The sequence below is a fragment of the Mauremys reevesii genome, linkage group 8 (genome assembly GCF_016161935.1).
Source record: "Mauremys reevesii isolate NIE-2019 linkage group 8, ASM1616193v1, whole genome shotgun sequence".
Taxonomy (NCBI): Eukaryota; Metazoa; Chordata; order Testudines; family Geoemydidae; genus Mauremys; species Mauremys reevesii.
In genome coordinates this window covers 74,357,081-74,382,188 of record NC_052630.1, presented here as the reverse complement: position 1 = coordinate 74,382,188, position 25,108 = coordinate 74,357,081, and the positions used below count along the sequence as shown (strand labels likewise).

At 37.5% G+C, this 25,108-nt stretch overlaps 1 protein-coding gene across 2 annotated transcripts in view; it reads left to right on the top strand.

Annotated features, from left to right (window-relative positions):
- The window catches only part of TLCD4 (TLC domain containing 4), a 75,155-nt gene that overhangs the window by 35,746 nt on the left and 14,301 nt on the right, over window positions 1-25,108 (top strand). For both annotated transcript variants that reach the window (XM_039485062.1, XM_039485061.1), the window contains exons 6-7: window positions 5,557-5,630; window positions 12,392-12,684. In XM_039485062.1, the coding sequence (XP_039340996.1) occupies window positions 5,557-5,630; window positions 12,392-12,684 (367 nt within the window). The remainder of the gene's footprint in view (window positions 1-5,556; window positions 5,631-12,391; window positions 12,685-25,108) is intronic.

The window sequence follows — 25,108 nt, the reverse complement described above, 5'->3', positions numbered from 1 at the left end:
TGCCTGCTCATTAACACTTTTTTTTTATCATAAATTTCCTGCTGGGGAATAGCAGTAAAATAATAACTCATATTGAGATTCTCCAGAGCTAATCAAAATGCTGTATATTTATAAATATGTAACTCTTTTAAAACAGCAACTGGGATTTTTAAAATATGTTTTAAAATTCAGCTTTCGGGTATACTGAATGTAGTGTTTTAAAAACATAATTATTCTATATAGCCATCTAATCTATCCCAATACAGTCACCAACATGCTATATGCGTGCCCAGGTGAAGTATTACATAAAAAATACAGTGATTATTTGTATGAAATGTCAGTATGAACTCTGAAACTTCCTTACTATTGTTTGTTTCAAAGAGACCTTTTAAAATTTTAATTTAGGACTTGTAATAAACCTCAATCTCCTTTTTTCAATTTGTGTTTTTTGAAGTTTCTAAACTGTTTGCTAGTCTGTACCAGCATTGTCCTTTTGCATACCTTCTTATGAAAGACTCTAATTTTATGTCAAGAATATATTGTAATTTGATAAAATGAATGAATGAAACATCGATGCTCTTGTATTTGATACTAAACTCTTGTGTAGCTCTTGATCTGTAGATCACAAAAGAGGTAAGTATCATTCCCCCCCCCCCATTTTACAGATGGGGAAACTGAGGCACAGAGCGGCAAAGTGACTTGCTCAAGGTCACCCTGTAGGCTAGTGGCAGATCCAGAAGTAGAACCCAATATCCAGAGTTCCAGTCTAGTGTTCTATCCACTAGGCATCACTGCCCATCATAAAGTTTGGAACAAATATCTGTTTAAAATGAAGTACTTCAGCACACTTTGGAAGAAATCCACATAACCATACAAGGATGCATACACATTTTAATCTTCCAAATCATGAGTAACAGTGAGTTTCATTTTATCATAGGCTTATTACTGCCTAAAAGTGTAGACAATGGTTATAATGAGGATGGGGTGGGGGATTACAGCTGCACTTCGTTGTTATTGCTGTGTACTGTTCTCTCCATGTTTATTTACGTATACCTAAATACTAGGTATAAAACGTGTCAGTTTAATACTTTAAGTTGTAAATTTGTAACTGGACATTTGACTTAAATCATCCACAGAAGTACTAAATATTTTTTTAAGTTAATGGCAGTTTTAAATATAAAATATCTATTGACTTTTCAATGATCACTACTGTTTGAGGTTGGGTTTTTTTGGGGGGTGAGGGGGTAATATGATTTCCTAGCAGTAGCATTGGAGCCATTCTTCTTCTTCTAATATCTTTGGATCTTCTGTCTCAAAAGGATGGCCACATTTTTACCTGATCCAGACTTACTGCATCTAGTAGACCTTGAAATCACGGTGCGGGTGCAACAAGTGATTTTGAAACCTAGGAATTAAGATACAAGAGGGGATATATAAAGGCAATTCTTGATGGAGAATTGACAGTATATGGCTTCTGCAGATCCTACTACTTTGAAGTCCTTACCCAGGGTTCTGAATTTGGTGAAAGGAATGAAAAATTATGTGGATTTTTGCAATAGACATTTTAGGTCTATGAATAGAGTTTCATTCATTGCTTTCTAGATGGTTTAGGGGCTGCTTGTTCCCAGGCATATACACCCCAGTAGTGTGACTTTGCAATGGAAAGGTGCTCCAGCTACACTTGCAAATGAGTAGCCTCTGTCCCCCTGACACTCCAAAGACACTAGAAGGAGAGACTGAAAGTGGTGGTGGCGGGGAGACTAACCAAAAGAAGAACAAACAGATGGAAAGTCTGAGAGTCTACCAGAAAAGGGATTAAGTGCAGTCTCTGTTTTGATCGTGACTGGAATATGATTTGGGAATCATTGCTTTAATGAGATGAATTAAAATTCTTAATTTTTTTAACCAGATATTCGATACAAATTATGTAGGTGACATGTTCAGCTGCAGGAAAATATTTAAAATAAATCACTCTGTCCAAAAGTAGATCACAACTTTTAGCTGTAGCTTGCCGCACATAGGAAGACGACAAAACAGCCAAAAGCTATTGCATGTTGTTTTCCACTTTTTATTGTATTTCCAATGCATTTCCACAAGTCTGTGATCTCTAAGTGTAGTGTATGTATATCCAGTGTTTTTTCTTTTTTTACTGTATAAAAAAAATCCAATTGTGATGTTAATAAAAGGGATTAAAACTTTGTCCCACTTTACTTTTTTCATATTTTAGCCCAACAGCACTTTTCATTGTTAATGGAACTCTGTCCTATTTTGGCAGACTTCTGAAATTAATCCTACTTTAATTTATATTGGTGTCTCTTTAATACCTGACACTTACTTTATGTTAATATTTAACATTGATGGTACAGTGCTTTGAAGATGTAAATTGTTGTGTGTTAAGTATTTATTAAAGAGACACTGTCAACTTTTTGACATATGCTAATTTTAAATGTTCCAGATTTTGGTATGGAATCCTTTAAATAAAATGTCCCAGAAAATGTAATTTTTAATTTTTTTAAAATGTGGTGTAGACACTTTTCTTCTTTCCTGTTGATAAGGGTGCCTTTAGCAAGGGAAAAATTGACTTTACTGGGTGAACAGCAGGATTGATGATACACAAAGTGCTGTTTGAATACACAAATTAAACTGAAGGGAAATAGAAAAACTAACTGAAATCAGTTACTCTTATGTATTACTTTTAACTATAGTGGGTAGGATTTTCTAAGTGCATAGATGACCACAAATCCCATTGACTTCCAGTGGGAATGGTGTTCCTAAATCACTTAGGCACATTTGAAAATCCCATGCAATAAGTAAATTTTTTTCAGAGAAATAACGTTTTTCCCTTTCAAGCTGATGGTATTCCTCATAAGTAAATATGGAGAGAGCAACTAGTATACAGTAATACAAATATATCAGCAAGCTTTTACTTGTTACCTTCTTCCTGTAAACATCAGGGGGAGGCTATATGTAAATAAAAGCTGAGGTTGTCTTTTTTGTTTATAATAAAATTAAAGTTTGACATGACTAATACACTTGACTATTAATGCCCCACCCTGCTGTACACAGTCCTAGCAGGAGGTGCGGAAGGAGAGGTGGATGCAAGAACCCATACATTGTGGGAATGGGGTTGTGGGAGAGGCCGCAGCCTTCCCATTGGCTAGGGATGGGGGAATGGGCTAGCCAGTTGGTACTCATAGTGCTCTCTCTCACCCCAACTTATTTAGACTTCTCCCCAGGGTTTTCAAAAGCCTCTTTCTCCAGCTAGTTGCCCTGCACTCACTCCTCTTAGTTGTAGCATAACAGCTGTGTTTTTAGGATGCTGCAAGTCTGACTTAACTGCCTGCTTTTGGATCAGGAAGGAATTTTTCCCATTGGACCTAATTGGCAAAAGTGTGGTAGATTTTTTTTGCCTTCCTCACAGCATCATGGAAGCACAGTTAGGTTATAAGAATTAAGATTTAACAAGTTTAATATTAGGAAAGGAAGACTGTTTTAGCTTTTTGCAACTTGCAGCCAGTGCCCAGTACAGATAAGGCTACAAGAGACCATTTCTCAGAGGTAAATGAGAACCGGGATTTCACTGGTGATCCGTTTGCCTATGGGAAAAAGGGGAGACAAGGAGTCTTGATGCACTGAAGTCGTCCCTTGGTAACTTTTACACCTTCTACAGATATGGGGGGGGGGTGTGTGTCTGGGAAGGGGCAGGGGCTGTTAGAGAAGATTCAGAAACAAACTACCCTCAGTTATTGGTTTTATGGTAGGAATCCTGTAACCCTGTACTGGACACAATTAAATGCCTGGTATGGGAGATTGGGGGGTGGCATATAATGCTTTCCCCCCACATGTTAAATAAAGTTGCTCACTACCACTTGAAATCATTCTGTGTGCCTGTTATTAATTCATCTGCATGTCCAAATCATTGGTTTGGATTTAGTCTCAGGATTCCTATTACCTAGATCAGAGAAGATGAAACTCTGTTTCTAGCTGAAGATAATAAATGTATCAATAGAATCATGGAACTCTGGGACCAGATTAGAGAAACTCAACAATATTATCCCTTGCAGGGTCTGTCATATATGCAAAGAATGCCAAATATTTAATTTTTACTCTCTTCCTTTAGTTGCAATGACAATAAAACAAGAGATTTAAGAGGTAAATAATAGGATTTCTGTCAGTGATCTTGGTATTAAAAAAAAAAAAAGTAATTGTCATCACTGAATCCAGGTTCAAATTCTGCCCTCAGATATACGCATAAAATTCCCATTTACTTCAGTGGAAGTTGTGCACATACATCTTATGGCAGAATTTGGTCCTTAAAATGTAAGATCACTGGATGTACAATGTTTCTGGTTTTTATACATGCTGAGCACACTAATAGAACTCCTATAGCAATACAGTGGTCATCATTAAGAAGTCACTATTTGCCAGCAGTTATTCCCTCTTTCCAAGTATAGGGGAAAAACAGTGGTACCTCACATTCTGCTGTTTGGCAAGTGTTGATGAACGATGCCTTTTTAACGGGTTCCAGTGTAGAATTCAGCTTCATAAACTGCTTCGCCCACAAACATTATTTAATTGCTGCTCTTAGGAGCGTATGATGCTGCCAAAAAGTAATAGAGATGAAGAATATATCTTTACTCCTCTGTAGACAGAAAGAACCAGCACAGATGATCATGAGTGGAAGATTTGGTTATAAATGGAAACCTCAATCCAAAATTGTACTGGGTAATTTGACAGTTTACAAAATGCTCAATTTAATTGTGCAGCTGTGCTTTGGTACCCTTCTGCCAGCTGCAGATTGCCAGAGAACAGCAAGACTCTAGTCACATGCCCTTCCTCCAACCCATCCCCTTTGCTGGGGGCTGTAACAAGATTAGAGTAGAGTTGTGCATTCCCCTGAGCTGAGAGAATCTCAGCTGGCTAGTTATGCAGGCTTTCCAGCTCTTTTGCAGTGATGGAGCAGTGCAAAAGAGTTGGAACAGAATCAAGGATCTGGCCTTCAGTATCTGTTTTGGCTAACTAACTAACTTACTAAAACGAGTACTCATTTTCTGTGAGTTTAGTATGGTTCTGCTGGATTTATTTAAAACATGAGAAATTCAAAATGTTCTTGAATCATTTTAGATTGTCACTGTAAAATATATCCATTTTAATTTATCATAACTTGTCACTATTTTTATGTTGATTAGGGAGTGCCATCATTTGTTAGCCAACTTTCTGCATCTGTTTAATCTTCCACAAATAACTAAGTATTTTGAATACTTGGTCAATGACTTGGAGTCACAAGACACATTGCATATTTCCCTGCTTTCTTAATTTATCACTAAAAAAAAATCAAAGAGCAGCAGTATTAGATCTTATAAACAATTTACTTTAAAGTTTTATAAAGAGGATTACGAAATTTATTACATTTACTTGACACTTTCAGTTTTGGTAAAGTATTTGAGATCCTATACAATTTTACAAATGCTGGGAAACTTTAACAAAATGGAAATGGTCAATGCGTTCTTCAGATTAAATTTCTGACTAAAGTTTACATCCCTGATTCTTCTTTTTAATATTTATCTTGCTATGTAGGGTGAAGGAATGTTGGCATATTTTGGTAACTTTCGTCTGCTTGCAGAGTTCTCTACTCCTTTTGTGAATCAGCGGTAGGTGATTGTTAATTATTTTACTTTAACTTGTGTCTTGCCATGTTAGATAACTGAATTTAACTGTAAATAACAAATAGAAATTTGATTCATTTTCTGTAGTCATACTTCAACATAGCCAAACTTATAAGCTTGAAAAATTTTGCTTGCTATGAAAATTTTGGGCTATTGTACTCCTAGAATTATGTTCCAGTGCATTCCAGAGGAGTTCCTCCTTGTTGTAAATGACATTCTGAAGCTGGCATAAATCTTTTGAACAAAAGACTATGCATAAGTGTATAAGTTAGATGGGTATAAATAGGTTATTAGATAAAAAAGTATGTAATACAAGTTTTCATTTCCATTATGGGTTTCTAACAGCATCATGAACACAAGAAGAGGTTCTAGGTAGCTTTGTCATTGAGTCAAATTGTGGAATTGTATTATAGATTCATAGACTTTCAAAAGGGACCATCGTGATCATCTAGTCTGACCTCCAGCTCACTGCAGACCACAGAACGTCACCCACCCATTCCTGTAATAGACTCATAACCTCTGGCTGAATTACTGAAGTCCTCAAATAATGATTTAAAGACTTCAAGTTACAGAGAATCCACCATTTACACTAATTTAAACCTGCAAATGACCCGTGCCCTATGCTGCAGAGGAAGGAAAAAAATACCCCCATGGTCTCTGGCATTCTGACCCCAGGGGCAAATTTTTTCCTGACCCCAAATATGGTGATCAGTTAGACCCTGAATATGTGGGCAAGACCCACCAGCCAGACACCTGGGAAAGAATTCTCTATAGTAACTCAGAGCCCTCCCCATCTAGTGTCCCATCAGTGGCTGTTAGACATATTTGCTGCTAGCAGTCGCACATCAGCTACATGCCATTTTAGGTAGTCTCATACCATGCCCTCCATACCCTTAGCAAGTTCAGTCTTGAAGCCAGTTAGGTTTTTTGCCCCCACTGCTCCCCTTGGAAGGCTGTTCCAGAATTTCACTCCTCTGATATTTAGACACCTTTGTCATTGTTCTAGATTACTTGAGCTCTATATTTTATAGTACTGCATGTGAGTGTCTGACATACTTTTACAAGTTGCAAAGCTGTGAAAACCTGTAATTTAAAGATTCATGGACTCTCAACCCTAAAAAGGACACCCTAGAATATCTAGTTCACTCCTTCTTTCTCTCCTCCTTCCCCATGGAAACACTTGTGGAGATTGCAGAAATGATGGGGAAAAACACACAAAAACTATAATAGATAAAATATTAAAACATCTAAGACCATACTGTGGCTAAACTTAGAAATACCTGGAAACAGAGCTTTCACACTCTTTCCTTAAGTGTAGTGTGATATAGTAGTTTGAGGTAACCAGTTCTACATCACTAAAGGGGCTTGCAACCTACCCCACACACCTTGGTGGAAAACTCTGGAGAGAGTGATATGGGACAGCATAGTTTACATAAATATTTAGTATTTATTATGGGTGATCTCAGAGCACAAAACCCATCAGGAAGAGGTAAGGAAATCTCTCCTATAGCCATGTTTTCTATTAAGAAAATTTTAGAAAAATCGGAACTATCTTAGTCAAATAATGCGGAACAATTCCTGCATGCTGTCTTTAAGACTGCATTTTCCCCCCTTAAACAAATCCAGCAATGTCTTCCCATCCTTGATTAAATTATTCCACAACCCAGTGGACACTAGCAAAAATGTGTATTGGTAAAATCAAATTTACTCTTGTTTCTTCGAATTTCAGGGTGCTAACTCTTATCATCTTTCTTTTTAATCACCTGGAATAATTCATCCCCTCTCTTCTAACTCTTTTGGTACTCAGAAATACAGTAGATCTGATGTTCCTTCTTTCACAAGCCTTATATATCCAATTCCTTTAATCTCCCCAAGTGCTGTGTTCTAATTTGAGCTATGTTGAGCAATACAGAGGTCAAATGTCTTCAGAGGCAATTGCAAGAACCATAGTTAGAGTGGGAAAAGGGAAGACTGGGTCAGGGGAGATAAAGCATATTGGAAGCTATAAGGAAGAAAGATGCAAAAAGGTTAGGGCAGATGTTTTACTGGAGGTTAAGGAGTCCTTGCCTCATTCTACTTTGATATTCTGAATAGCTTTCAGCTGTGTTGTTGCTATGCTTCTCCTTCACAGTCCTCAAGTGCTCTGGCATGCAGTAGAGCAGCAGTTCTTAAACTGTGGGTTGGGACCCCAAAGTGGAGCACAATCCCATGTTAATGGGGTTGCCAGGGCTGGCTTAGATTTGCAGAGGCTCGGGGCCAAAGCCCTGGGGATTCAGGCCGGGGGGGTGGTGGGGGTGTGGGGCTCAGGTTTCAGGCCCCCTGGCTGGGGCTGAAGCTTTTGGGCTTCGGCTTTGACCCCTTCCTAACCTAGGGCAGTGAGGCTCAGGCTTTGTCTTTGTCTCGTCCCCCTGGGGCAGTGGGACTCAGCTGGGCTCTGGCTTCAGTCCCCCCTCCTGGGGTTGTGTAGTAATTTTTTGTTGTCAGAAGAGGTCTGCGGTGCAATGAAGTTTGAGAACCCTTGCAGTAGAGTATAGTATGCTGCATAGTCTTTAGTAGTTCTATGAGAAGTGCCATGTAAGGGTCTGCCTCAAACATTGGGTTGGCAAATTCAGCTTTTAAGTTAGGGAGAAGGGGTGAGATTATAAAGGCTACTTTTGATTTGTTCAGAAACTGCCAGGTGGTGATTCCTGCTTTAATCTATCAATATTACTTCTGTACTGAGGAGTCCAGAGGAAAAAAATCCAGTTGTGGTCTTATCAAGGTTATATAAACAGGTATTATTACCTCCCTGGGATGAAATTCTACCCCACTGAAGTCAATGGGAAAACTCACATTAACTTCAACAGGGCTAGGATTTCACCCCAATCTTTCAGTGGTATCTGTACCAATATTTTTTTTTAGGTTGCGATATGAAGCATCACAACATATCATATAATTAAAGATAGATAATTTACTTTACATGTTTCTTTAAAAGTTCCTTGACTGAGGCCAAGTGTCCTTAAATACCCAGAATTATTATTTTATCAGACAAACAGGAATCTCTGCAGAAGATGGTGATAAAGTCTATTACATTAAGGGATTTATTGTTCCATAAATTCATATATATAACTTTAATTACATTTGAGGAGAACCAGACCTCTGAGACAGTAAGTAATGTAAATTGTTCATAAAGATTAGTTTATATTATGTCTTCTTGTTGTTTGTACTCTACTATAGTATTAACAAAAATAACACCAAGCTGCAGTTATACAATTGCATTTTAATCTCAGCATTCCATTGATTTATATAAACAACTCAATTATCACTCTTATGATTTGGCTTGCATTCTCATGAGAAGGTATATAAAACATAGGTCAACTTAGTTCAACTGAGAATTCTCTTTGTAACATATGAAAATCTCTTTAAACTATTTGTACCTCACCATATCCTTATTTTAATTTTAAAAGAATATAAGAAATTTGTTTTGTTTAGCTTGTCAGTTCAAAAGTGCCAGAGTTCAATGTATGGATAATACAACCCTAAAGGAAAACTGTAACTAATAATCTTGTAGCCCAATTAATGGTAGCATGTAATGTTATGAAATAACATACTTGGCAAGTGAAATATTTTCATCCTCTTTATTTACAATAATAATTTCAATTTTTAGAAGAAAATTTAAAGATAAAATTTAGAATGATAAAACTATAGAAGAAAAATCAGACTATTGTTCTGGATTTTAGTGTCAATCTTGCCTCCTCTCATCTCCATCTTGCAATTAGAAAAATATTGGTATAATATACCTCTATAATTTGTATTTTGAGAAAGTAATTTTATGACTCAAATGAAACTGTTTCTGGAGATCTGTAAATATGAATACTACTGAAAAGAGTTTGTTCAGTATTCCTAATGACTAACTTAATGCAAAAAAAAATGTATAGTACAGGACACTAAAGTCTTGCTCTTACAGAGCAGATTTCTGCTCTTTGAAAGATGTATGCTTTTTTTTAACCCATCTTTCAGAACCTACATTGTCTGAAATAGATGAGCTATAGAATTGAATTGTCTGCCTAAAATTTAAAGGTTTAAACCACAGTCTAGCAGAGCACTACTTTGCTCACTTCACAAAAACCACTATCACAATTTGCTATGTCGGCATAAAGACAAAGATCTGAATGGACCTAGAGACTGAACCTCCCTCTTCCCTTGTGATGGTCATTCTTCTCAGCGTTAAGCACATAAGTAGAATAGTGAGGGCAGTATGAACTTCCCTGATGCTGTCTGTGCTATATCTATTCTATAGTTAGTTCTCCAGCACCATCTAATAATCCATCACTTTCACAAGCATTAAATTCACTTTTTAAAAAATTACAAAGGAACTGCACAATTGTTATAATAGTAAATATAGGTTTTACTTTTTCTTAAATCATTACTTTTTGTTCTTCTACTGGGTTCTGATTTGGGCATGTCCATATACAAGGCAAGTTTAATTTCAGCATTGATTTAGTCAGTGATGGGCAAAACATGAATTGTCATTCTGACTTTGGTTGTGGGCAGTTGTTCTATTACCATTTTTTTGTTTACTGTTTAAAAATCAGTACCTAATCAGCACCTTGATGCATATCTAAGCAAATATTTGACTTTGATTATCTTACTAGGGATCTATAATGTCCAGTCATATCACAAGTATCTGTCAATATGGCTGTGCCCCCTAGTAATAAATTTGTAACAGGCTATACTATTAGTTTTACAAAGTGTAAGTTCTAACAATCATTATATCTGTTGCTTAATGGTCAGTATTTTAGCTGACTATGCATTCACAGATTCAGCAGTTAAGCTGTTTTCTATGGTTTGGTCCTCTCTGTCCTTTTTCTGACCTGTCACAGCTGTACAGATTTTCAATGCGGTGATTTTATTGCGTGAGTAAAGGGAAAGAGAGGAACATACAATAATGCAAATACTTCCTTAAGAAACCAACCCACAGGTTCTACTTGCCAGGCAACAGGCTATATGTAATAGTTACACCTCTCTAGTAGGGCATCAAAATATAGAAAACCTATTCAGAATTACTCCTGCACACTGACATTTTTCATACAGCTAAGCATTAACGTAATAATGCAATGCAACTTGTAATGTTTAGAGCTGAGGTTTTGGATTGGGACCAGACTGATCTCTAAGGATCTTATTAGGACAGTAACAAGGCACCAATCACAAAAGCCCAAATCCAGCAAATGTGAAATAACAGATGTGGGTCCCACCTACAACACCAATTCCAAACTTCTTTCTTTCCCTATAATTAGGGCTCTACCAAAATTGCGGCCATGAAAAATGTGTCACAGACCCTGCAATCTGGTCTCCCCTGTGAAATCTGGTCTTTTGTGAACTTTTACTCTATACTATACAGCAGGGGTTCCCAGACTTTTGTACTGGTGACCCCTTTCACACAGCAAGACTCTGAGTGCGACCCCACCCCTTATACATTAAAAACACTTTTTTATATATTTAACACCATTATAAATGCTGGAGGCAAAGCAGGGTTTGGGGTGGAGGCTGACAGCTAGTGACCCCCCATGTAGTAACCTCGTGACCCCCCGTTTGAGAACCCCTGCTATACAGATTTCACAGGGGAGACCAGCATTTCTCAAACTGGGTGTCCTGATCCAAAAGGGGGTGCAGAGTGTTTGCAAGGTTATTGTGGGGGGGTCATAGTATTGCCACCCTTACTTCTGCAGTGCTGCCTTGAGAACTGGGCGGCTGGAGAGTAGAGGGTGCTGGCCAAGTACCCAGCTCTGAAGGCAGCAGCACAGAAGTAAGGGTGGCAATACCATACCATGACATCCTTACTTCTATGCTGCTACTGGTGGCAGCGCTGCCTTCAGAGCTGGATCCTGGCCAGCAGTCACTGCTCTCCGGCTGACCAGCTCTGAAGGCATTGCCACCACCAGCAACAGCGCAGAAGTAATGGTGGCAATACTGCAACCCTCCTACAATAACCTTGCGACCCCCGCTCTAAAGCCCCCTTTTAGGTCAGGATCCCTACAGTTACAACACTGTGAAATTTCAGATTTAAGTATCTGAAATAATGAAATTTACAATTTTTTAAATCCCATGACCGTGAAATTGACCAAACTGGACTGTGAATTTGGTAGGGGCCTTAATCTATAATTTTGAGGAAGTTTGGAGCTACATTTTTCAGCTTAGTTTCACTTCTAAAAAAAAATTGAATAGCAGTTTCTTATCAGGCAGTGCAAATTAAAATGTTCAAAGAACGAAAAATAAATTATTTCACAGTAGTTATTTTAAAGTTAATTTACAAAACAAATTATCCATGCTCTACAGCAGTGGTTTTCAGCTTGTGGTCCGCAGACCCCTGGGGGTCCACAGATTGTCTAAGATTTCCAAAGTCTCCATCTGAAATTTTTTAGGAGTTTGCAAATGAAAAAAGGTTGAAAACCACACCTCTACAGTACAGTAATAGCAACTAACATGTACACTTATTACATATTAGTTTACAATTCAAATTAGGAGATTATTGTACGTGCTGTTCCTTAAAATATTATGAAACTTTTGTATGTAGTAATGGAGATTACACGATGCTTTGCATCAAGACAATTAACTGGCCTAAAGAGCTTTTAGATGAAGCCACAATACAAGGCAGCATTTTAGGATTGGGAGGGCTTGGGGATAAATTGATGAATAGTGACTGGTCATAAGAAGGGATTTGAAAAATCTGAAACTTGTTTGGTTTTGTGAACACTTCTCTTTTGCAGGTGGTTCTTTGAAGTGCTGGGGTACCCTAAATCTTCAAAAGCCAACATCATCAATGGGGTGCTGATGACGATTGTGTTCTTCATGGCGAGGATTGTAGTCATGCCTGTTTATTATGCCGACGTCATTTCTGTGTTTGGAACAGAGGCTTTCCACAGAGTAGGAGTTGCAGCCCAAAGCGCCTGGATTATCTCTAGTGTTGTCTTGGATGTGATGAACTTGATGTGGATGGTCAAAATTACAAAGGGATGCTACAAAGTAATTTCTCTCATTGGACAAGAGGAAGTCAAAATGCGTAAGAATGGAAAATCTGACTAGAAATCATATATGTAAAACTGAACTTCTCTATAAAGATCATTTGGGTTCATTGAAACAATGCACACTTTTGCCATAAAATGCTCCTCTAAGGAAACAAGGTATTGCCTCTTTATTGATCTTAACCTTTCTCTTGCCACACTGCCTGCATGCCCAGGGTCACTTCATTTAAAGACAATCCCACTCTATGGAATGGGAAACAATGGCATATGACATCCCGTATGTATAGGTTCATACAGATGAGTCTAGCTGTGTGTTCTAAGCACTTAACTGACAAATGAACTTAAAAAGGAACAGACTGATTAGTTAGTGGTCTTCTATCAGTATGTTCCTAAAATGTTTTCACTCAGGTTTCTCAATGTGTTTTTTAAAGCCTCTGAATGTTAGGATCTTTTGTTATAAGTTATGCATATATGGCAAGTTTCCTGCCATGTTTCTGTGCTTTCTCTTATTAGTATTTGATGTTAACAATCAAGATTTCATCCTTGACGACTTTTTATTTTTTTTGCAGCCAAGGCTAAGAATTTAGCTTTGATGCTATGAAATATTTTACTAACTTTCTGCTGCCTTATATGCATGGACACAAACTTTTGGGGGATTTATTAAACAGTTTTACAGATACTGGTATAATGTATTGATTATCTTTTAAAAAATCTTTTATGTGGAGGGATGACTGTGCTGCTGTGTTAATGTACTTCTAGTAGTATTACTGTTAAATCTGATCAGAATTCCGTCACAAGTTAACATGGTAAACAGTGTGTGGAAACAGACTCATTCTTACTATAGTGCTCTCTCCCTGTGAAGGCTGCTGCTGCTTCTACTTTTGAAAAGTATTGCAACTCTGCTTCTAAATGTATTATTATTATTTAATCAAGAGACTTCTAGGGTGTAAACAACTTAAGTATAGGAGACTAAATATTTTTGTATATGTGGCTATGTCACAGTAACCCTCTCTCCTCCAGAGCCACCTTCTTAGTATGAAAATGCTCATATTGTGCTCAAATGCTCATATAAATATGTATTTGTCATATTTTTCTTGTTATTCATATGGCTGGAAATTTTAGGTGCTGGCCAAAGAAAGCCCATCTGGTAAGCAAGAAGACTTATCAGTGGACCCAACAGAGAATAGTTTCCTTTATTCTCTTCAAAACTGTTGAGAAGATCTATAGAGTGGGTCACAGAAGCAGCTAACATCATCAGGGACAACATTCTGTTTTTGGATCCACATAGTCCTTAGCAGATATTCTGCTTTCTCTTCAAGCATAGAACTTCCAGTGATGTCCGTGGGAGATAAGGGAAATTAGAGCATGTGGGAAGATCAGAATATGAAAGAGATGCCAACCTGAGAGAATTGTTTTCTCCCATAGAACTGTTGTGGAGCAGCTAGTTGTGTTTGTGGTGGTTTTGTTTTTTGTTTGTTGTTTTTTGGAACAATGCTTTCTTCACTTGATTTGTCATCACTTGCGGTTTGTGACACCATCTGCTAGTATGTGCTGCTGAAACTGCATTCTCACACACTAGTGTGGTGCTATTACATAAAAACATTGTAGCAACCTACTCAAGCAACTTCTTTTGTTTTTGTTTCTTAACATTTATCAAATTCTTGCCCTGTTGGGATATGTTTTTTGTACTGTTCTCTTTAGCAACACCCCTAAAAGTGAAATCTTCTTTCCTCTAAACAAATGCAGGTGTCTGGCTATTAGTTAGTGTGGGCTAGAAGGGAGAGCTGTAAAACAAACACAAAATTTCCAGGAACTAGCTGTCCCTTTATGATTTACTGAGGGCTTGTCTACACTTACAGCTTTGCTGTAGCTTTTAGTGAAGACTGCCTACAGCGATGGAACAGCTTCTCCTGTTGGCAGAGGTACTCAACCTCCCCAAGAGGCAGTAGCTATATCAATAGGAGAAGCCTTCCTGTCTACACTGGAGGCTGGGTCGGTATAACGACATCGCTCGGGGTGTGGATTTTCCACACTCCTGAATGCTGCAGTAATACTGACATAAGTTTGTAGTGTAAATCAAGGTTATGTCTCCCTAGGTCACCAAGAAGACTCCACAAACTGCTAGCAAAGGTCTTTTGCATTGTCTTGCAGTATAGCCAAGTCAGTTGTGGTTAAAGCAGTTCAGTTCTCCTCTTTAAGAGTACAATAGAGCATTATATGGGTTGATATAGTACTCACTTTGACAGGTGTAGTTACATTATTTAACTAACAGTAATTTTTTTCAGTAGTATCTCTTTATTTTTCAACGGGTGGGAGGCAAAGATTGCTAATGCATTCAGTTCCTTACACTGTATTCTTGGCAGTCCTGTTGCCTTATTATGTAGATGAGTTGTTCAGTCCTAGAAAGCATAGTAACTGAAGTGTGTCTTTTATTTTCTTTAATTGTCATTCTTGAATTAGCACAGTGCCTTGTCTTTGGTACCAATAAATTCATATTATCAGTCAATTGACCTCCATTACATTTTTTATTAAGGAAAACCTTTTTATCAACATGTAGTTTCAGATACTTTTTAAAATCATGATTTAATTAAACACATCCTGCACAAAATTCAATATGCACACAAAGGCAGTTCTATTGTATTAATGTTTAAGATGGTAACTAGGTAACTAGTGAAAGATATTTTTTTTGTGCTGATTCAGTAACTAAGTATGCACATTTGTAATAACTTATGTTTACATTTTGGTTCTCTTAGCCAGTTTCAAAATCAGTAATTGAGTTGACTCAAGCACTTTGGAGAAAATACACCTTGAACATAGAAGTATGATGTTTACTAATTCTGAAAATAAAATATGGTAGGATGAAACATTTTTCATAAGGAAAATGATTTTACAGCAAGTAAGGACTTTATGAATACCGCATTGGAAGTCCATCCTTTTTTAAGCATTCATCTTTAATGGCATTTGAATCCTATATACAGTAAGTTAAATTCCTAATTTCCAATGTAGAGTCTTCACTAAAGCTATAAACTTTAAAATGGTCTATTCCCTTGTATTCTCTATTATACATAAATCTTAGTGACTAAGAGAGTCAGGTTTATCATAAAAATATTAAAACTAGATTGGACAAAGTAAATACAGTATGGGGAACAATCTACAGTGGAAGAAGAATGGGCTAGATGACCTACTAATCCATTTGGTCCTAATAGCTTTTATCCTCTATGATTCAATTACATTGTTGTAGAAGATCAACAAATATATCCAACCATAATTGCTATGTCCATTTGGTTTGAATTAAGTTCTGATTTATTTTATTTGGTGTTACAAGTTTATACTATAACACACAGCAGTTGTGTGCTAGAATAATTTTAAAATGGTCATGAATGCCAGTGTATTGGGCAATGACAGAAATATACAGACTGCACATATGCGATGGACAGAATGCAACTATCCTTTATTTTTAGGGCTCCGTCACAGCCCACTAAGATTATATATGATGCAGCATATTATATTATACTGACACCAGTTGCTGTTTGTTCCTCTACTATGCTCATAGTTTAGTAGTTACATTTCTCTATCCGAAATATCAGTCTAAAACTGGACAGATTAAATTGTCTCCTTTATTCAAAGTAGAATTGTTGCTAGAATTTCTGATTACAAGCATCTGTCTTTAAAGGACTTATGATTAATATCTAATACACATATGCACCGTAGTCTTGCAGAATTCTATAGGTCCGTGGTGAGCAGCGTGGAGTTTGGTTTTTTTTCCAGGCAGGGGGAGGAGGAGTTGCAGGGGGGGGGTTGGTGGGTGTATGTGTCTGGGGTGGCAGTTCTGAAAGTGTGTGTGCAGATGTGCAGACATTCATTTGGGACTAGATATTTTTCCCTTAGGATTCTGCCATCCTAGGAGGTAAGAAGAAGTCAGTGATTCCCTCTTTGAGCTGAGAGATAGTAACCTGAACAGCCCATTGCCAAGCACAGTTTATTGTTCGCTTTTCTCCTGCCATCTTTGCTTTCAGCGAACTCTACTGGCTGATGTATTAAGAGAGGATACTATGACACTTCCCCTTATTACATACTTGGTACTCAGTGCTGTAGAGCAGTGGTTCTCAAACTGGGTCTGCTGCTTGTTCAGGGAAAGCCCCTGGCGGGCTGGACCGGTTTGTTTACCTGCCACGTCCGCAGGTTCGGCTGATCACAGTTCCCAGTGGCCATGGTTCACCACTCCAGGCCAATGGGAGCTACAGGAAGCGGTGTGGGCTGAGGGACGTACTGGCCGCTACTTCCCGCATTGCAGTATAGAGATACCCAAAGATGGTCCCTGAGGAGCTTTTCCTGCACACACTTTCACAATCAATATGTAGAATCTTGATATAGAAGACTTAAATATTTACTTTATTTTTCTGCCTTGTTTCCTACCATTTTTTCTATATTTCCTAGAAAAAACAAATGGGCTAAATCTGTTTGCAGTAGAACACTATCTTCGTAATATAACGTAAGAAATATGAACACATTTTTTGAACTTCCATATTTAACATATTGTATATCAAAAGGTTGCTATGGCATCAGATGTCTTTGTCCTAGCCACATCTCCATTCATTAATGTAGATTAATGGAGTTAGTCATGTATAATATTCTGTGCCTAAATAACTTGGGTTGGTTTTTTTTGCCTTTTGTTCTGTGAATAGCATGTGGCATAGATGTAATATGATGTGGGAGGATGTTACCAGTAAATGTTGAAACATAGGTTCTCTTGCATTAATGTACTATTTTCTAAATTTACGGTCTTCTTCTTCTTCTTTGGCTATCCCTCAATGCGAGGATGATGTCTGCCAAGGGGGTTCATTGGTGAGTTTTTAAGTGGCTGAGGAGCCCAATTCTTGCCCTGCAGATTTTCCCACAGAAGTGACAGGTGTAATCTTGGAGGAGACATAGTTGTTGGCTGGAGTGTTGTGCCCCTTTCTTTCCTTGTTTGTGGCTTCGCTTCTCATGAGCACATTTGTTCTCCTCAAAGTGAGCTGTGGCTTGGTGTATGGTGTAGCGCCACTGTGTTCTGTTCCGTGCCAAGTCCTCCCAGTTTGTTGGGTTGATGCCTCCCTTTTTAAGATGTACTTTCAGTATGTCTTTGAAACGCTTCTGCTGCTCTCCGCAAGCCCTTCTTCCCTGACTTAACTGAGAGAAAAGTACTCACTTCAGAAGGTGACTGTTAGGCATACGGTCTTCCCAGCTGATCCTGAGACTCCTCCTGAGGTAGTGCTGCTGGAACCACTCCAGCTGCTTGAGATGTCATCTGTAGGTTACCCAGGTCTCACACCCATAGAGAAGGGTGGGGATAAAACTGCCTTGTAAACCAAGATCTTGGTACCTGTTTGTAGATCCCTATCACTGAATACTTGTTTGAGTAGTCTTCCGAAAGATATGCTGGCACAGCAGATCCTGTATTCAATTTCTGTGTCAATGTTGGCTGTTTGGGAGAGGTGGCTGCCAAAGTACGGAAAATGGTCCACATTTTCGGGGGGTTCTCCCCTGATGGTTTACAGTGACAATGTTTAAATAAAAATACTTCTAGATTTATTTTGAAAATAAACTGAAGAGGGTTTTCTAGTATTAAAAAGCTACTGTAATCAGCAAAAACAAACAAACAAAACCTCTTACACAAGTAACAAACATAGTGCAACACTACTGTAAAAAGGAAAAAGGGAGTGAAGGGGTCCAGGGCATAAGAACCCAGGAGTCATATATATATATTTTTATAGAATGGCAAATAGCAGGGAAGGCATATATCCCTCTTATCCTCAAACCTCATGGATGAACCTATGTGACAAAAAAAATTATACTTGAGCTCTGTGGGGTCTTTTTAGAATGTAAGCACACTCTCTTGATATACACTATGTACGATGAATTATCAGTCACTGACACACATATGGAAGGGTTTTTTTGTTATGGCTATTGATCAGTTCATAAGTTGTCAATGAAAGATGATTAATCGAAAAATCTATACGTTTTTCCATTGTTTTTCCTTCTTCATGTTCAAGAAAAGAAAGGTCACTTCAAGATGACTCCAATGTGGCCATGTTTATCACTGGAAAAAAAATATGTCGGAAACAAACTTTTGAAGGGGAATTGTCAAGATTCTGAAACTTTTACAAAGATGATCCAGCTTTAGCAAAGGTATTAAGAGCCTTTCACAGAACACTGGACCTAAAAAGGCCTGTTCTACAGCTTCATCAACTGACAACAAAGGATGAAGAAGCATTCCTTGTTCCTAACCCATTATAATACAACCTATGTATTATATCAAATAATTAATAAATGGAGAAAGAACACTGCTTCACTAGTGGGATCCTGATGTCAATAAACTGGAAATGGTGGATCTATATGAACTTTAACATTCACCCAACAATGAGCGAAATCTGTCACTGCCTGATTCAATTTCAAGTTTCTCTGTACAGAGAAGTGGTGTGCCACTCGGTGCTGTGTAGAGCTCCAGGGACATACATATCTGTATGACATAATAACAGCAGAGACATGGTGGGTGAGGTAATATCTTTTATTGAACCAATTTCTGTCGGTGAGGGAGACAAGCTTTCGAGCTTACACCAGAGATTGAAATAAAGTTATTACCTCACCCACCTTGTCTCTCTCATATCCTGGGACTGACATGGTTACAACAACATTGTATATAACATCAGCACACAAATTACTCAGGATGTGTTTGGGTTTAAAAAAAATGTCATAATTAGAAACCTCCACTAACCACCTCCTTACTCTACATTTTACCCTGAAATTCGTGTTTTTTCCCCCCCCAAATAGCAAAATGGAAGGCATGCTGCAGCCGGTGATAAACTGAAGGTAGCTATAGAGCAACTGATTTTAGGAAAAAAAAATATTCACATGCCTGGCTGATCTGAGGTCAGTGTCATAGTGTGATGCCTGGCACCCAGGAGTATAATAGTAAATGTCTACTTTAAAATAGTTCATTTTTTCAGTGCATAAAGGAAATGTCTGTGAACGAAATTTGTTGAAGTCAGTATAATTCAGTCCTTACTGTCTCAATGTGAACCATATTATAATTCAATATACATTAACGCTATATGCTACTGCCTGGAAAGTGAAATCTAAAACATGGACATAAACAAAATCCTTTGTAGTATATTATCCTCATGTAGGCTTTGACTGTCAAATATTGTACTGGTTTTGTAATACACTTTTTTGAGCATATGTAATATTAGAGCTCTGAGGACTTGCTCCTGACTGAATCAAGTTGCATGAGGATTTTTTTTAAAGTTTGCAAGCTAGTATTTTATATAGTGTGACCGGCATACAGGCAACTTCTGAATGTAATGAAGAATTTATTTTAAAGTTAATTATTATTTTAATTTATCCTGAATTTGCAACTGAAAGCAATTGGCACACTGGAAAAAAAAAAAGATTTTGGCTACTAATGAACTCTGGCATAAATATATATCTCATATGCGTAGTGTATGTATATTCAAATTCCCTAACAAATATATTATACATATACACCATTAATGTTTACAGATCTGTATCCCAAATACCTATTTACAATTATTAACATGTAAACTAACCAAATACAAAACTGATTTTACAGATTGTTTAAAAAAAAAAATTGGAGAACTGCAGTTGAGTCCTTAAAGGCTTTACATTGGTCTCTGTCTAAACACAAACTTGGTAAATACAGTATGAAATGCTTTATATGTAGAGTGAAGCTAAAAACTAAATTTTGCTACGTTGACTGCCATTAATTCATTGCAGATTTGTTTGCAGTAAACTTAATATTGCAGCATTGCCTGAGAAGATCATGGTAACATTATTAATTGCAAACTGTAATGTATCTTGTTTGTATGGCAACCATTGTAGTGTTCAGGAATTTAGGAATGTAGTGGTAATACTGTGGCTTGATTACAAAAGTCATACATTGTAATGGGATGAATATGTGAATGATTAAATGTTACGGGTTTTGCTTGTAGAATAATCATATGAACAATATGTTTGTATTTCACTGAGATTGTAATTATTTCTACATTTTAGTTAAACAGCCTTGCAGTTTGTATAAATTGATGTAAACTGATTTTGTAGGCTGAAATTGACGTAGGCAATAATGTCAATAAGCAATAAGTTGCATGTTGTACACAAGGTACTGGTACTTCATAATAAAGGAAGAGAATGCAGTTTTACCTTGTGGGATACTTTCTTTTAAAATGATGGTGTGGTGTGGTTAGTAGAATAACTGCCTCATGGATTGGGATTTTTGTGCTCCTTTCAGAAAGGCTTGTGTTTGTACAGTAGCTAGAAACTGTGCATGTTATATATCATTCATAAAATATAGTTCTGTGCTAAGGAAGAACGTAGCCAGAATTTTGTTGTGATGGCTAAAATTTTAAGGTTACGTTTTAAGGCTGCATATGTATGCAAGATATCACTGAGGCAAAGAGCTTAGAAGGATTCAAATAAATTTACACTTTTATATGGATATTGAGGATGCCCACAATTACATCAGATAGGATAAATATATCACATGCTTCAGGACATAAATACTAAATCACAGGGGTTAAGAAAAATGGCAACTAGGCAAATCATTCCAAATGTGATTTGTTGCATCTTCCTTTTGGAGGCAGGATACTGGACTAGACAGACCACTGTTATGATCCAGTATTATAATGTATGTTCTTACATTCTGTTCATATGCAGTTACATGCACACTGCCAGTTATCTTGATAAGTGACTGTGTGTATGTATTATATCAAAGTAAGATTTTTTTTTATAGTAGATGGATATAATAGGTAGGAAGCTAAATCCCTGGAGAGTTAATTTCTTTAGCTGCCTACATATAACTGTACAGGGGGGAGGGATTGCTCAGTGGTTTGAGCATTGGCCTGCTAAGCCCAAGGTTGTGAGTTCAATCCTTAAGGGGGGCCATTTAGGGAACTGGGGTAAAAATCTGTCTGCAGATTGGTCCTGCTTTGAGCACAAGATTAGATTAGATAACCTCCTGAGGTCCAACCTTGATATTCTATGTATAAATAAAGTGGATTTAAGTTGGGCAAAAACCAATTAACTACTGCCTTTGCCATTCCCAGCAAACACCACCCTTAATTTAGGCCAGGCACCTCACTCCAGTCTTTTTTCACATCTCCTGGAGCTCCATACTATTATATTCTCCTCTTGACTTGAGATTACTTAAAGGCTCCCCACTCTTGCTTTCAGGCCTCAGGTATTGTCTCACAAGTACCCAGACAACTGTTTTGCCACCTCTCCATCCCCATCTTCTCCCACACCTCCTCACATCTCCATCTTTCTAATATTAATTGTGGTTTTGAGATCCACAACTTCTCCAAAACCTGTATCTAGTAGAGGTCTGATTAGAAATGTTGCAAAAGTGAAATGACAGTGTAAGAGCAGCATGAACATTTTCCAGACTGCCCAGGAATGCGGAGAGCCTGCCAAAGGAGTAGCTATAGTTCAAAGCAAATACAGCATATTAAGGTTGGGGGAGAACATGAGGAGAGAGACAGGGAAATGAAGTTGACTTCAGGAGACTGTACTGACGCTTCAAATAGTGAGGTGGTGAAAATTTTTAAAACATGAGCATCTGAGGATTCCGTCTTATGATTAAACCCCACCTGGATAGAGAGATTTACACACAGTAATATTTACTGGTGGATGAAAAGACTCCTCTCTGCCTCCACAAACCCCCAGGATCAAATTGAATCCAAGGAATATGGCATCTAGTAGAATGCCATATGGTCAGGCGATTATAGGCCTAGAACAACTCCAAACCTGGCAGCACAACTGCTTGGGCAGCTTCTAAAGTGCCAAAAATACTAATTTTTGGAAAAGTAAAAGTAAAAAATCAAGTGTATCAATGGTACCATCTTATGCCAGCTTCTTCAACTACACTACACTACACTGAACTTAGAAATTGCATTATTGTACATTGTGTGGTTGCCATTAAAAAGACCAAAAATTGAATTTATTTATTGAAATTGTCTGTTTAGAATGCTCATCTGAGATTCTACATCTTGATTACGCTGTACTTCCAGTGGCAGTTTAGGTTTAACTGCAATACAAAATAATTTAAGTTGTACTTAACTTGGGTGTATACATTGATCATGTTCAGACTACATAAATGCCACCTAATGTGTGCAAGAACAAGCAGATACATACAATGGATACTGTTTAAAGATAGTGAGCATGAGGAAAAAGGAAGAGAGATCCAAGAGTAGGGATTCTGCTGCCTTAGGTGAACATCATCAGTGCCTATTAGTCCACAGTTACCTATGCAATCAGTTACTGAACATTTTGAATGACCTGTGTGCCTATTTTGGGCTTTGTCCAAAATCCATTGAAGCCAATGGGAATCAGAGGACATTTAATCAGGCACTTTGCCTATATTGTAGAACCAGATATTATTTAACATTTTGTAGCATGATAGTGCCAAATGGGAGCAATCTGGTTAGACCCTATAGTGTTGTACAAACAAATAATGACAGTCCTTGCCCCCAGAGTTTACAAATCTCTGAAGTTCTTGACAAATGTACATGACCATTAGATGGATATGTCCATACAATGAAATTGTCTGTGTAACTGATCAAATAAAAAGGCATCTTTCCAAGTTGAAGTGATTGATTTTAAAAAAATGCAGGCTCTGATCCTGTTTCCATTTAAGTTTATAGGAATTTTACTATTGACTTTAATGGAAGGTGATTCCATCTGCAATCTTTAACCTGATAGCTACAAGAATTTTTTATAAAGAATTAATGAAATGATTTGCTCAGAGGAAGCTACCTTTTATTTTACTCATTAATCTCTCTGACCCCACAAATGTTCTGTGTTGCTTTGAATTTTCTTTAATATTATACCATAAATTGTTTACTAGGAGAAAATATGAAAGCACTCCAATGCTTCAAGGATTTTATTTCCCCCGCTAGTGTGATTTTTAAATCTGAACTATTCAAAATTACCTAAACTGGTAGATGGCATTCTTGGGTATTAGTTTTTATTTATTAAATGGGTCCTCTTCTACCTGTTTACTAAATAATTGGTCTCCTTTTAGAAGTTACTAGGGATTAAGGCATGCTGTGGAAAACCTAATTGCCTAGAAGTGCTATTTGGACCAGTCTATTTCCCTGTTCAGCAAGCAGGAAGTCTCAGTCTCGGGGAAGGTGTTACTATCAGCATTGAGCTGTTGGATTGGGACTGGGAAAAGTAAAAAGGAGGAGCTAAATGGAATTAGGATAAATGTATGATTCAATTCAATGAGATTTTCTTGTCATGATAAACTAGCCAAGTGTAGCCAGAGTGTAAGAAATCTTTCTTGTACTTCTTTGTATTTGAGATATGAACATAAAAAGTGTTTGTATCTCAATCTCTCCTCTATCACATTTGGGTGCACAGTTGTTCTTCTTTGGGATTAGACTACTTTGTGCCTTCCAAATATCCACCTCTAATTCACGGTCTAGATCCCGTATTTGGTGAGAATCTGCCTTAGTTTACCACATTTCACTGTGGTGAGATAGTCTGCTAGATAGTTAAGATCACTTACGGGTAATTAAAAGTGAACAAATTTAATCATGGTACAAAACTACTCATTGAAGTGATAGTCAACAGCTGTTATTTTATTATTTAACTCACGTCTACCCAGATAAACAGTTATCTACACCCCTGTTATGTTAAATGCATAGATGCAGAAGAGGTTCCAGTTTGCTCGCAAGAAGCTCTTATTACTAGGATTGCTCTGCCTCTGTAAAATACAACATAAGGAGAGGAGAGCCAAATGTTTCCTTTCTTGTTTAACAGTGCTTACACAGCTTCTAAATATGAATGTAGTCAAAGCTGCTGGCAGTACTCTGCAGCTTGCACTCACAAAATTCTGGGCACATTTGATCTAACTGTAACCCTCAGAGTGAAAGACTCTATAGAGGCAAATGTAAATTCTTTCAGCGAAGTGTCTTTAGAAATCCATGTAGAAAGTTAAATTTATTATTGGGCTTGCTGGTGGATCCACTGACAGGTCAGTAACTATTTCTGTATCTTTAGAGGTAAAGCTGCAGAAAAATCAGATATGTATGTTTAAAGCTGCCATTGAAATTATGGATGCCAGATTTACCAAGCAACAGTAGCAAGCATTCACATGATTTCAGTGGTTTAACTCCACATGGGTCTCATGGGGGGAAGTTGATCTATTAGGATTGCTAGAGCACTTCATACAGATATTGACTGAGGAAGAAAAGGAGAGTGCCCTGCTTTAAAATTTCATTTTAAATACCATGAACTTCACAACAAATGACAATGCATTTGCCTGTCTAACAAAGCTTTTGTGGGGAGATTTTCAAAAGCACAAATGAGAGTAAGGCACCTAACTATCCTTTGTGCCTTTAAAAATCTCCCCCTTAACCACCAGGACACCTGAGATTTAGGGTCTATTGCTGTTACAGGAAATTT